General features: G+C 39.8%; 1 protein-coding gene across 5 annotated transcripts in view; it reads right to left on the bottom strand.

The window, feature by feature from the left end:
- TOX (thymocyte selection associated high mobility group box) overlaps positions 1 to 14,441 on the bottom strand; it is a 311,030-nt gene that overhangs the window by 19,261 nt on the left and 277,328 nt on the right. For all 5 annotated transcript variants that reach the window (XM_086336890.1, XM_086336891.1, XM_086336894.1 and 2 more), the window contains exon 6: positions 12,126 to 12,206. In XM_086336890.1, the coding sequence (XP_086193016.1) occupies positions 12,126 to 12,206 (81 nt within the window). The remainder of the gene's footprint in view (positions 1 to 12,125; positions 12,207 to 14,441) is intronic.

Genomic DNA, 14,441 nt, shown 5'->3' with positions numbered 1-14,441 from the left:
TGCTGGTATTTATTAAGTACTTTCCTGTGTTCAAGATGTCAAACCATGCAGTTTATATAAGAGTTTCCTATTTTATTTTTATGGAAAGCTAATGATGTGGGTCCCATTATCTACTATTTGATACACGAGTAAACTGAGACTTTAAATAGCTGAAAAACGGGCATAAAGGCAAGCAGTTAGGAAGTGAGAAATCTGGAATCTGAACCCAGATGGAGCTGCCCTGAGTGCCTGGGGATATTTCTGCCCTCTGAGGACTCTTTCTGTGCAACACTGGTGGTGCCTCAGAGGTTCTTTAATGTTCCCCTTGGTGCCTGTGGAAGCACAGATGCTGAAGAAGCCTTCACGATCTTCTCCAAAACCTACTTATAAACCTTTGCTTCCTGCTTTTAAATTTCTCATTGGAAAGAAATTGTTTGCCTAAACAATCTAAGAGTTTGGTAATGCTCCCTGTTCAGATTAAATTCCTCTAGGGTGACATGGTATCTCCATTCTTGTTCTGGAATCGCTGCCCATGCCTGACACCTGTCATGGGGTGAACATGCCCATATCTTTCATGTCAAATTCACTCTTTGCGGCTACTATCTCCTGCCCTCTCTTTCAACCGCTTGGTGACTCTTTCCTCTGAAATATCTCCAACTTCTCTCTTTATAGAGAGTAAAACTGAAAAGTTAGTTCATCCAGGTCTAATCCAGCCTATGTCTGCAGCACCCAATGATCCCTTTCCTGTGACCCTCAATACGCATGTTTTTCCACAGTAGAGTGGCCTGTCACCGAGCAGATCTAACTGCGGGAAGGTCTGTCACTGGTTCCACATGACCAGGCAAAGCATGCGAGCAGCTAAACAGCATGGCACAGAGGGGAGCTCCTCAAACATTCTGCAGGCCCCAGAGTCCTCTGAGGGTCTAGGGCCAGCCTCTGGTGGTGAGCAGCCTTCTGTCCCTCAACCCCAGCTTCATTTAACCAGAACAGCTTTACTCTTGGCTAGCTAATTTGTAAGAGTTGGCATAGAATTTTGCTGAGGATAAGAGGTTGCAGGTCTAAAGATATAAAACTTGATAGTCACTCAGGGTAGAGAAAAGCCTACAAGCTTTGGAATGAGAGAGTGAGGGGTCTCAGCTCTCCCTCTGCAACCACCAGCCTCTCCTTGGTCTCTTAGACTTCAAGTCATATAGTCTGCCTAGAGACTGTGCAGAAAATGGGGCTAAATCTTACTTTGTAGGGTTATTGTGATGATGAATAGAAACATATGTAAAATACCGAGCATAGCATGTGTCACATAGTATCTACTTGATAGCAAGGTGCCATTTGTATCTTTGTTCCTGAAGAAAATTTGGTGTCCAGCTGGCAGTGTGTCTGTATTGTCATTTTCAAGTATGAAGGTCAGAATATGCTACTACAACTGAGTTCTTTTTTTTTTTTTTTTTGTGGGTTAACTTCAATTTTTGTCCAGGTCTGATGTCATGTTAACTAGTATGCTGGGTTAGATGGTATATAATTCATTTAAGTAAAAATGTAATTGAGAGGAGAGGAACATTGTTAATCCTGTGACTCAGTCTCATGGGTAGAGCCAATGTTCACTGGCTGTTTCTATTTTTTGATTATGTTCTGTGAGAAGCAGCTAATTTTAGTGAGTATAGTTTCAAGCCTCTCAAGTATTATGGAATACTTTACTTTGATCTGCTGTGCTCATCGCTGGGCTCTCACCACCGAGCCCTGTGCCTGATGTGGGGCAGGTGTCGTGCATCCCTGGCTCCTTTGCAGAGTAGGGCCTGGAGTGAGAGCACTGAGAAGTAGCTGACCTGATGCTGCTGTACATTAGCGAGGGCAAGAGCTGCTGGCCCAGGAATGCAAAGCCAAGCTGGATGAAACAAATGCACTGCATAGAACATTGCTACCAAAATGTGCATGAGTAAATCAAGGAGGGGTAAATCAAATTTGAGTATTCTTTGGCATTGCCTTTCTTTGGGATTGGAATGAAAACTGACCTTTTCCAGTCCTATGGTCACTGCTGAGTTTTCCAAATTTGCTGGCGTATTTCCTGCAGCACTTTCACAGCATCATCTTTTAGGATTTGAAATAGCTCACCTGAAAATCCATCACCTCCACTAGCTTTGTTCATAGTGATGCTTCCTAAGGCCCACTTGACTTTGCCTTCCAGGATGTCTGGCTCTAGGTGAGTGATCACACCATTGTGATTATCTGAATTGTGAAGATCTTTTTTTGTATAGCTCTTCTGTGTATTTTTGCCACCTCTTCTTAATATCTTCTGCTTCTGTTAGGTCCATACCATTTCTGTCCTTTATTGTGCCCATCTTTGCATGAAAAGTTCCCTTGGTATCTCTAATATTTTTAAGAGATCTCTAGTCTTTCCCATTCTATTGTTTTCCTCTATTTCTTTGCACTGATCACTGAGGAAAGCTTTCTTATCTCTCCTTGCTATTCTTTGAAACTCTGCATTCAAATGGGTATATCTTTCCTTTTCTCCTTTGTCTTTTGCTTCTCTTCTTTTCACAGCTATTTGTAAGGTCTCCTCAGACAACCATTTTGCTTTTTTGCATTTCTTTTTCTTGGGGATGGTCTTCATCATTTGAAAAGACCCCGATGCTGGGAAAGATTGAAGGCAGGAGGAGAAGGGGATGACAGAGGATGAGATGGTTGCATGACACCACCAAGTCAATGGGAGGCCTGGCACGCTGCAGTCCATCGGGTCGCAAAGAGTCAGACACGACTGAGCAACTGAACTGAACTGAAATCGAATTTGCCTCAACATTTTAGTAAAATAGACACTGAGTTTTGGCTAATACAGTATTTCACTGACAAAGGGACCATAGGAAACCACCAACAAACAAAAAGACAATCTATAGAATGGGAGAAAATATTTGCAAATGATGAAACTGAAAAGGGGTTAATGTCCAAAATAAACAGCTCATACAACTCAATACCAAAAACCCAAACAATCCAATCAAAAAATGGGCAAAAATCTAAATAGATATTTCTCCAAAGAAGACATACAAAATACTGATGAAAGAAATCAAAGAGGACACAAATAGAGGGAGAAATATACCATGTTCACGGATTGGAAGGATCAATATAGTGAAAATGAGTATACTATCCAAAGCAATCTATAGATTCAATGTAATCCCTATCAAGCCACCAAAAGTAATTTTCACAGAACTAGAACAAATAATTTCACAATTTGTATGGAAATACAAAAAACCTCAAATAGCCAAAGCAATCATGAGAAAGAAGAGTGGAACAGGAGGAATCAACCTGCCTGACTTCAGGCTCTACCACAAAGGTACAGTCATCAAGACAGTATGGTACTGGCACAAAGACAGAAATATAGATCAATGGAACAAAATAGAAAGCCCAGAGATAAATCCACACACCTATGTAAACCTTATCTTTGACAAAGGAGGCGAGAATATACAATGGAGAAAAGACAATCTCTTTAACAAGTGGTGCTGGGAAAACTGGTCAACCACTTGTAAAAGAATGAAACTAGAACACTTTTTAATGCCATACACAAAAATAAATGCAAAATGGATTAAAGATCTAAACATAAGACCAGAAACTATAAAACTCCTAGAGGAAAACATAGGCAAAACACTCTCCGACATAAACCACAGCAGGATCCTCTATGACCCACCTCCCAGAGTAATGGAAATAAAAGCAAAAATAAACAAATGGGACCTAATTAAACTTAAAAGCTTTTGCACAATGAAGGAAACTATAAGCAAAGTGAAAAGACAACCTTCAGAATGGGAAAAAATAATAGCAAATGAAGTAACTGACAAAGAACTAATCTCAAAAATATACAAGCAACTCCTGAAGCTCAATTCCAGAAAAATAAATAACCCAATCAAAAAATGGGCCAAAGAACCAAACAGACATTTCTCCAAAGAAGACATACAGATGGCTAACAAACACATGAAAAGATGCTCAACATCAGTCATTATCACTGCTGCTGCTGCTAAGTCGCTTCAGTCGTGTCCAACTCTGTGCGACCCCATAGACAGAAGCCCACCAGGCTCCCCCGTCCCTGGCATTCTCCAGTCATTATTACCAAAATGCAAATCAAAACCACAATGAGGTACCATGTCACACCAGTCAGAATGCCTGCTATCCAAAAATCTACAAACAATAAATGCTGGAGAGGGTGTGGAGAAAAAGGAACGCTCTGACACTGTTGGTGGGAATGAAAACTAGTACAGCCACTATGGAGAACAGTGTGGAGATTCCTTAAAAACTGGAAATAGAACTGCCATATGACCCAGCAATCCCACTGCTGGGCATACACACCGAGGAAACCATAATTGAAAGAGACACATGTACCCCAATGTTCATTGCAGCACTGTTTATAATAGCCAGGACATGGAAGCAACCTAGATGTCCATCAGCAGACAAATGGATAAGAAAGCTGTGGTACATATACACATTGGAATATTATTCGGCCATTAAAAAGAATACATTTGAATCAGTTCTAATGAAGTGGATGAAACTGGAGCCTATTATATAGAGTGAAGTAAGCCAGAAAGAAAAACACCAATACAGTATACTAACACATATATATGGAATTTAGAAAGATGGTAATGTTAACCCTGTATGCGAGATAGCAAAAGAGACACAGATGTATAGAACAGTCTTTTGGACTCTGTGGGAGAAGTCAAGGGAGGGATGATCTGAGAGAATAGCATTGAAACATGTATATTATCATATATGAAACAGATCATCTAGGTTCGATGCATGAGACAGGGTGCTCAGGGCTGGTGCACTGGGATGACCCTGAGGGATGGGATGGGGAGGGAGGTGGGAGGTGGGTTCAGGATAGGGAACACATGTAAACCCACGGCTGATTCATATCAATGTATGGCAAAAACTACTATAATATTGTAAAGTGATTAGCCTCCAACTAAAATAAATAAATTAAAATAAAAAACAAACAAAGAAGACATACAGATGGCCAACAGGCACATGAAAAGATGTTCAACATGGCTAATTATTATAGAGATGCAAATTAAAACCACAATGAAGTATCATCTCACATAAGTCAGAATGGCCATCATCAAAAAGTCTACAGATAATAAATTCTGGAGAGGGTGTGGAGAAAAGGGAATCCTCCTGACCTGTTGGTGGGAATGTAAATTGGTGCAGTCACTATGGGAAACAATGTGAAAGTTCCTTAAAAACTAAAAATAGAACCAGCATACGATCTAGCAATCCCACTCCTGGGCATATATTTGGGAAAGATGAAAACTCTAATGAAAAAAGATACACATACCCCAGTGTTCACAGCAGCATTATTTGCAAAAGCCAAGACATGGAAACAATCCAAAAGCCCATTAACAGATGAGTGGTTTAAGAAGATTTGTATTCCATTACATATATATATCACACACACACACACACACACATATATATATATATAAATGGAATAGTACTCAGCTACAAAAAGAATGAAAGATTGCCATTTGCAGTAACATGGATGGACCTAGAGAGTATCATACTAAGTGAAATATGCCAGAAAAATACAAATATTGTATGATATCACTTATAAGTGGAATCTAAAAAAAATGAAATGGTTCTATATACAAAACAAATAGACTCACAAACATAGCAAACAAACTTTGGGGAAAGGGGAAAGGGAGTGGGGGTTAAGGGTATAAATTACAAGTCTGAGAATGATAGATACAAACTACTATACATTAAATAGATAAGCAGCAGGGATTTACTATATAAAGTGGAACTATATTTAATGTCTTGCAATAACCTATAATGGGTTTCCCTGGTGGCTCAGTGGTAAAGAATCTGCCTGCCAATGCAGGAGACGTGGGTTCAATCCCTGGGTTGGGCAGATCTCCTGGAGAAGGAAATGGCAACCCACTCCAGGCTTTTTGCCTGGAGAATCACATGGACAGAGGATTCTGGTAGGCTACAGTCCATGGGGGGTCTCAGAGAGTCAGACACAATTGAGTGATTGAACAATAATAACCTATAATAGAAAATAATCTGAGAAATATACATAATTGAATCACTTTGCTATATACCTGAAGCTAACACAATATTGTACATAGACTGTGCTTTACATGAGCTGAGAAGAGAGAATGTAGGTGTTACACCTGACTTGTTGGGCAGGGCATGTTTCAGGGAAGCAGGTGAGGTGCACAGTTAGGACCTGGGAACAGAATGGCCCAGCATGAGGACTGATGGAGGCAGGTCAAGTGCTGGGCTCGGGCAATTGCTACCTATGTGATACTTTTCCTCTTTTGTGAAATGTTAATAATCAGGCCTACTTTGAGGAATAAGATATGGGAGGTGAGGGAAGTCATTCACATAAAGTTATCTTTTTTTTTTTCCTTTAACTTTTTATTTTGTATTAGGGTATATAGCTGGGTAACAATGATGTGATTGTTTCAGGTGGACAGCAAAGGGATTCAGCCACACATATACATGTATCCACTCTCCCCCAAACTTCCCTCCCATCCAGGCTGCCACATGACATTGAGTAGAATTCCCTGTGCAGTAGGCCCTTGCTGGCTATACATTTTAAATGTAGCATTGTATACATATTGATCCCAAACTCTCTAACTATCCCTTCCCTCTATCTTTCCCCTGGCAACTATAAATTCATTCTCTAAGTCTATGAGTCTCTTTCTGTTTTGTAAGCTCATTTCTTTTTAGATTCCACATAGAAGGGATGCCACGTTATCTTTTAAAATATAAATCCAATCAAGCCATCCCCTACTGGAACCCACTCAGTGGGGTCCCTTTGTACAGAGTATGAAACCCAGCTCCTTTCACTGACCTGCAGGGCCTGTGTGACTTGGCCACTAACCATCTTCCCAGCCAAGCTTCATCTCAAACCACCCTCCCCTGTTTACTCAGCTCCAGCCTCACCGACTTCCTTAGTCTGAGGAGGTATTTTTGACCCTAGAGCCTGCCTGTGCTGCACTGCCTGACCAGCTGTCCTGGGCCCTCTGTGTCTTGTGAGCTCCTGTCGTCCCTTGTCTCAGCTCCAGTGTCACATCTGCAGAGGGCTCAGTAGACCATTCTGGTAGATGCCTTCCTTTATTTCCCAGTAGGCTTTGATTCACAAAGATCTCAGTCATTTATGAACTTGTATTTTCACTAGTGATCTCCCTGAACAAAAGAAAGCTAAGTACGCGGGATGCACCTGCCCATTTTCCTGTGTCCAGGTGTCGTCTAAGCCTGGCCCAATGCTGGGCACAGACTATGTGCTCAAGGAAATTTACCAAATGATCGCATGAATGAGTGAATGGGAAAGACAGAGCTTGGCTGGCACACTGTAGTTACTTGGAATTGTGACTGTTATTATCATGTAGCATTTTATGACTGCTCATGTGGATCTTAGCTCTTTCAAAATAGAGAAAAAATTTATAACTTATTAAAAAAACAGGAAAATATATATGTAAATATGAATGGCTGTTATTTTCCTTGTGATAATTTTAAATGGAAAAGCAATAGGTTTTTACATAAGCTTCTGCATGCAATCAGTGGATAGGCCGGTAAATTTTCTGTGAGTGCATGCAAGGTTATACTGCAAATAGCCCATTCATATCCAACACCAGACGGCCATTTTTCTAACCTAGAGAAGGTGTTTATAACTTTTCTTCGATTTATATACATATTGATACAATAGATAGTTGTACATAAATAGACATTCACCAGCTCCAGCAAAATTCCTGCTGCCAAAGAGAAGAAAAACGTCAGAGTAAGCTGTAAAGAAAGTGCTTGGTTTTTTAAATGTGGAAATGGCAATTCACAGCATTTATTCAAATTGCCACGTACTGAGGGTTGCAACTCCGAGAATGAATAGTAAGAAAAGTTGCAGCTAAGAGCAAATCTGAGAACTCTTATTTTGAAAGTAAAGGCTTAGTCAGTACTATAGCATTCTGGCAATCTGCATAATATTAACTAGAGTGTTTTGTATTGGGACCAAGACTTTATGTATTGATTTTCTTGTATGTAAAATGTCCTGACTAAAACTTCTCTTTAAAATGCTCAAGAAGAAACTTACCTTGGATGAAACAAGAAGAATTCACATGCCCCCTTACGTAAGAAAGGCAATGCCAAAGAATGCTCAAACTACTGCACAATTGCACTCATCTCACACGCTAGTAAAGTAATGCTCAAAATTCTCCAAGCCAGGCTTCAGCAATACGTGAACTATGAACTTCCAGATGTTCAAGCTGGTTTTATAAAAGGCAGAGAAACCAGAGATCAAACTGCCAACATCCGCTGGATCATCAAAAAAGCAAGAGAGTTCCAGAAAAACATCTATTTCTGCTTTATTGACTATGCCAAAGCCTTTGACTATGTGGATCTCAATAAACTGTGGAAAATTCTGAAAGAGATGGGAATACCAGACCACCTGACCTGCCTCTTGAGAAACCTGTAATGCAGGTCAGGAAGAAATAGTTAGAACTGGACATGGAACAACGGACTGGTTCCAAATAGGAAAAGGAGTACGTCAAGGCTGTATATTGTCACCCTGCTTATTTAACTTATATGCAGAGTACATCATGAGAAACGCTGGCTGGAAGAAGCACAAGCCGGAATCAAGATTGCTGGGAGAAATATCAATAACCTCAGATATGCAGATGACACCACCCTCATGGCAGAAAGCGAAAAAGAACCAAAGAATCTCTTGATGAAAGTCAAAGAGGAGAGTGAAAAAGTTGGCTTAAAGCTCAACATTCAGAAAACTAAGATCATGGCATCCAGTCCCATCACTTCATGGGAAATAAATGGGGAAACAGTGGCTGTATTTATTTTTCTGGGCTCCAAAATCACTGCAGATGGTGATTGCTGCCATGAAATTAAAAGATGCTTGCTCCTTGGAAGGAAAGTTATGACCAACCTAGATAGCATATTCAAAAGCAGAGACATTACTTTGTCAACAAAGTTCTAGTCAAAGCTATGGTTTTTCCAGGAGTCAAGTATGGATGTGAGAGCTGGACTATAAAGAAAGCTAAGCGCCGAAGAATTGATGCTTTTGAACTGTGGTGTTGGAGATGACTCCTGAGAGTCCCTTGGACAGCAGGGAGATCCAACCAGTCTATCCTAAAGGAGATCAGTCCTGGGTGTTCATTGGAAGGACTGATGTTGAAGCTGAAACTCCAATACTTTGGCCACCTAATGCGAAGAGCTGACTCATTTGAAAAGACCCTGATGCTGAGAAAGATTGAGGGTAGGAGGAGAAGGGGACGACAGAGGATGAGATGGTTGGATGGCATCACCGACTCAATGGACATGAGTTTGGGTAAACTCTGGGAGTTGGTGATGGACAGGGAGGCCTGGCATGCTGTGGTTCATGGGGTCGCAGAGTCGGACACAAATGAGTGACTGAACTGAACTTACATCTTGGGTATATTAATCTGCATGATACCAAGTGACTATATAACCCAATTTTTGGATGGATTTATTAGGCTGGTGCAAAAGTACCTGAGGTTTTCAAGTTTGCCATTTGATATTGGAATACATTCTTAAGTAAATGTGGTTATGTTATACATTATTTTAATGCACATTTCTCACTTTATGTTTTTTTGCTAATGAGTTATTAATTTCTGTTTATTTTATATTTATTCTAGATTATAGAAATGATGTTAGACAAAAAGCAAATTTGAGTGTTTTTTTAAATTCGAGTTCAAAATGGATCGTAAAACAGTGGAGACAACTAGCAACATCAACAACGAATTTACCCAGGAACTGCTAATTAACATACAGTGCAGTGGTGGTTCAAGAAGTTTTGCAAAGGAGGGGAGGGTCTTGAAGATGAACACCACAGTGGCCTGCCACTAGAAGTTGACAACAAGCAGTTGAGAGGATCATCGAAGCTGATCCTGTTACAACTACACAAGAAGATGCCAAAGAACTCAATGTCAACCATGGTATCGTCATTTGGCATTTGAAACAAACTGGACAGGTAAAAAAGCTCAATAAGTGGGTGCTTCATGAGCTGACCACAAGGCAAAAAAATCATTTTAAAGTGAAATCTTCTCGTATTCTATGCAAAAACAATGAACAGTTTTTTCATTGGATTGTGATGTGCAATAAAAAGTGGATTTTATATGACGGCTGGTGATGACCAACTCAGTGCTGGACAGAGAAGATGCTCCAAAGCACTTCCCAAAGTCAAACTTTCACCCAAAGAAGGTTATGGTCACTGTTTGGTGGTCTGTTGCCAGTCTCATCTGCTACAACTTTCTGAATCCTGGCACAATCATTACATCTGATAAGTGTGCTCAGCAAATCAATGAGATGCACTGAAAATGGCAACATCTGCAGCAGGTTAACAGAATGGACCCAATTCTTCTCTACGACAATGCCCGACTGCGCATCCCACAACCAATGCTTCAACAGTGAACGAATTGGGCTATGACGTTTTGCCTCATCCGCCTTATTCCCCTGAGTTCTCATGACTACCATTTCTTCGGGCATCTCAACAACTTTTTGTCAGGAAAACAACTTCCACAACCAGCAGGAGGCGGAAAATGCATTCCGAGAGTCTTTTGAATCCCGAAACACGCACTTTTATGCTACAGGAATAAACAAACTTATTTCTCTTTGGCAAAAATGTGTTGATGGTAATGGTTAATATTTTGATTAACACAGATGTGTTTGAGCCTAGTTATAATAATTTAAAATTCATGGTCCAAAACTGCAATTACTTTTATACCAACCTAGTAGTATTGGGCCAATCAAATCCTAAATATTCATTAGAAGGACTGATGTTGAAGCTGAAGCTCCAATACTTTGGCCACCTGATGCAAAGAGCTGACTCGCTGGAAAAGACCCTAATGATGGGGAAGACTGAGGGCAAGAGGAGAAGGGGACAATGGATGATTAGATAGCATCAGTGACTCAATGGGCATGAGTTTGAGCAAACTTTGGGAGATAATGAAGGACAGGAGGCCTGGTGTGCTACAGTTCAAGGGGGTCATAAAGAGCCAGACACAACTGAGTAACTGAACAACAACAAATAGTATTTTGCACCTTGTTTTTCTGCTCTAACTTTACATACATGCTATGAATTATTTAATTATATAGAAATTTGTAATGGTATCAGCAGAAAATACAAATAGCTTTGAAAGGATTTAGAAAAATTAGAAAGTGTAAGATCCATTGTGAGGTAATACAAATAAGGTAGGAATTTTAAGGTTAAATAATAAATATTCAGTTTTCCCACAGTGTCATACTTTAGAAGTGGAACAGGTTGTGTGAGACCAACGGAGATGAAATTTCTTATGCATTTGTATTTTGTGGTCCTTTTTCTTCTGCACATCATATATTCAGTATGCATATTCCCCAAGGAAAACTAACTTACATAATTACTTTAGAGTTGTTGGAAGGGGAGTGGGTATTTGTGGATAAAAGAAAGCATTTTTCGTGGGTGAATGGACTAAAGTCCAGAGCCTCACCCAATGCTGAGCCAAATACCAGCCACATCTGGACTCAGGATGACACAGTGTCCAGTCTTCACAGCCTCAGCCTCAGTAGCCTCTGAGACTACTCCTCGAGAAATCTATACAGGGAAATATAGATTTAATAACCCAATACCAAACAGAGTTAACTCCTGAGTTTTTATTACAGCAAGGCCTCATATTTGAGATATTCCAAAGCATAAAATATTTTTAAGGGGTGCTTTCATTTTCAAATGAAATGATGCATCTTCCCCGCATCTGCTTGCTTATTTTGGCAGGCATACATCCTAATGATGTTGTAATGAGGCTACAATTAAAGACAGTTGCCATCTCCTCAGCAAAGACCAATGGGATGGGGTCGGGGTGCTGGGAGGGAAGAAATTTAAAGAGTGGAATGTGGTGAAACAGAGTTGGCTCAGGATTAAGAACGTGTTGCAACTAACCCACAAAACAAGTAATCCACAGGCAGGCAACATTACACCAAAGGCCCAAGGGATGTTGTTCTGGTCCTCTAGGTACGAACAAATATTTCTATAACATACAGCTTTGCTTAGGATTTACTTTTTCAGCAAAGGAGACTGTGCAGAAATGCTGAAGTAATCTTTTGTGCTTTCTAATGACCATCATGGTCTGAGACGAGATGGCCATAACCCATCCCAAGACCACACGGTTGCATGTTACCTTGGACACCAGGCTGGCTCTGTATGCTGCTAGTTGCTTCAGGTACTCCTTCTTCGCAGCCTCTGTTTTCTTTTTATAGACCTGCAACAACAGAGAGTCTTAAATTAGAAAGCGCATCTGCTTTTGTTTCCAGAGAAGTGCAATGCAGAATGACAATTATGTGTGTTCACACACACACACACACACACAGACATGATACAATAATACGTATCTCCCCATAGATAGTGTTTTCTTACTGAAACAAGTTTTTAAGAAGTATAGCAAGAGATTAGATAATAAAAAGATTAACAATAGTAAATTTTCCCATTTTGCATAAAGCATATGAAGAGATATATCTGGGTTAGTCTGAGAGTGGAGGCAGTTGGTTTGGAAAGATACTATGGATGGAGGTTCCCAGGGAACCACATGTGAGTAAAGAAGCCATTCATACTTATATAAGGGGCAGATAATGTTATAGTGCACTCAAATCCTGACATATATAGAACTTCCCTCGTAGCTCATCTGGTAAAGAATCTGTGAAAGATACTATGGCTGCAAGTTCTCAGGGAATCACATGTGAGTAAAGAAGCCATTCGTACTTATATAAGGGGCAGGTAATGCTACAGTGCACTCAAATCCTGACGTGTATCTCCTTGCTAAATACAAAACCAAGGACAGAATTCAAAGATGATCAATAAAGTTCAACATGCTAATCACACAAACGGTTATGGAATTTGCAGGTTCATCACTATTTTAAAGTTTTGTGCCTTGAAGTTCTATTTTCAAAGACTCACACCAGTCCAGGTTCGATGCACGATACTGGATGCTTGGGGCTGGTGCACTGGGATGACCCAGAGGGAGGGTATGGGGAGGGAGGAGGGAGGAGGGTTCAGGATGGGGAACACATGTATACCTGTGGTGGATTCATTTCGATATTTGGCAAAACCAATACAATATTGTAAAGTTTAAAAATAAAATAAAATTAAAAAAAAAAAAAACAAAGACTCAGCAATCAGTGATGGCAGTTGAAGTCCCATTTGGGAGTGGGCTGGGGAGCCTGAGTGGCCGCGGACTGCACGTGTGCCGTGACGCGCAGCCTGCTCTGGTCATGCCCTTTCCAGAAAACACAAAAAAACACAGTGGATGGTATGGATGTGTGGATGCCTCAATGTGAAAAGGTAAAAGTGTTCTGAATTGAGTTTCAATTTACAGCAGCTTTCATTTTTCAGAGGAAATCATCTTGCAAATACAAGTAAAATCATCCTAAATTGAGCAAAAGTACTGAAAAACAACTTGCTGGTAGGCTAAAGGTCACATCGCTAAGCTAACATAAAAAAAGTTATTAGAGTCGAAAATGAAAGAGAAGCAAAGTGAACACACCTTGTCTGCTACCATTAAGGTAATTCTTTCAAGGCTTTGAGCCTGTTTTTGTCAATCTTTAGAAACCAGCCCAAAAGAACAAAATATTTTCACCATTGGATGCATTTTCATCGATACGACTATTTTAAATTTCTCACATCTTGAATTTTACAGCAAGGAATGAGGCTTGGCTACTACTTTGTAATGCTGAGCTCAAAACCAGACACAGGCCAGCGTGAAAAGTGGCTTTAGAATTAGTCAAAGTATTAAATATAAATTATGTGTAAAGACCAAATATCTACCAAAGTTGGCAGCAGAAGTCAATTTATGGTTTCTGATGTGGAAGGTGGTTTGCTGAGGCCGGTCCCCGACTGTGAAATTTAAGGTGTGAGAAATATTACCTACTCATAAATATTTTAATTAAAGCAGAACATTTTACTTAAAGTAAACAAATGAGTAACCTTGTCAACAGAATTATAAAGGACCCTATGAAATGAATGTGCTCATTGTTTTCCCTTAGGGAGCGCTTCAGCCTAGTCTTTCATATTTGGCATTTTGGTATATTATAATAAAGGCAACTATAATAAGGCAATTATGAATTCACACAATAGTATCACACAATCATTGTGTCATCTTTATAATACATGGAACTAAAGAAATTTAAAAGAAATTTTTTAGTAAGAAGTCAATTAATCAATTACAGGAAAATTAATTCAATTACAGGAAAATTCTTAATTTACTGAGCTAATTTTATTGGAAGTCAAATTCAGATTCTTTTTTAGACACCCATATATGAAAACAAACACACACTAAATTCCAGCAAATGTCTTTGAACAGTATGATTCATGTATATCATATGCTTTGGTTCAGTCAGAATGAGAAACATGGAGCTCTCTTGCTTTTTGATTGATTTATTTCTTTCTTCAAAGACAGATTTCTGTTTGTAGTTCTCCCTCCAATCTCTTCCCCAAGACATAC

Source organism: Bos grunniens, chromosome 14 (assembly GCF_055505025.1).
Source record: "Bos grunniens cultivar Pamir isolate PY7600 chromosome 14, Bosgru_T2T1.0, whole genome shotgun sequence".
NCBI lineage: Eukaryota > Metazoa > Chordata > Mammalia > Artiodactyla > Bovidae > Bos > Bos grunniens.
Note: the sequence above shows the minus strand (reverse complement) of the source record. Positions and strands in the feature narration are given on the sequence as shown.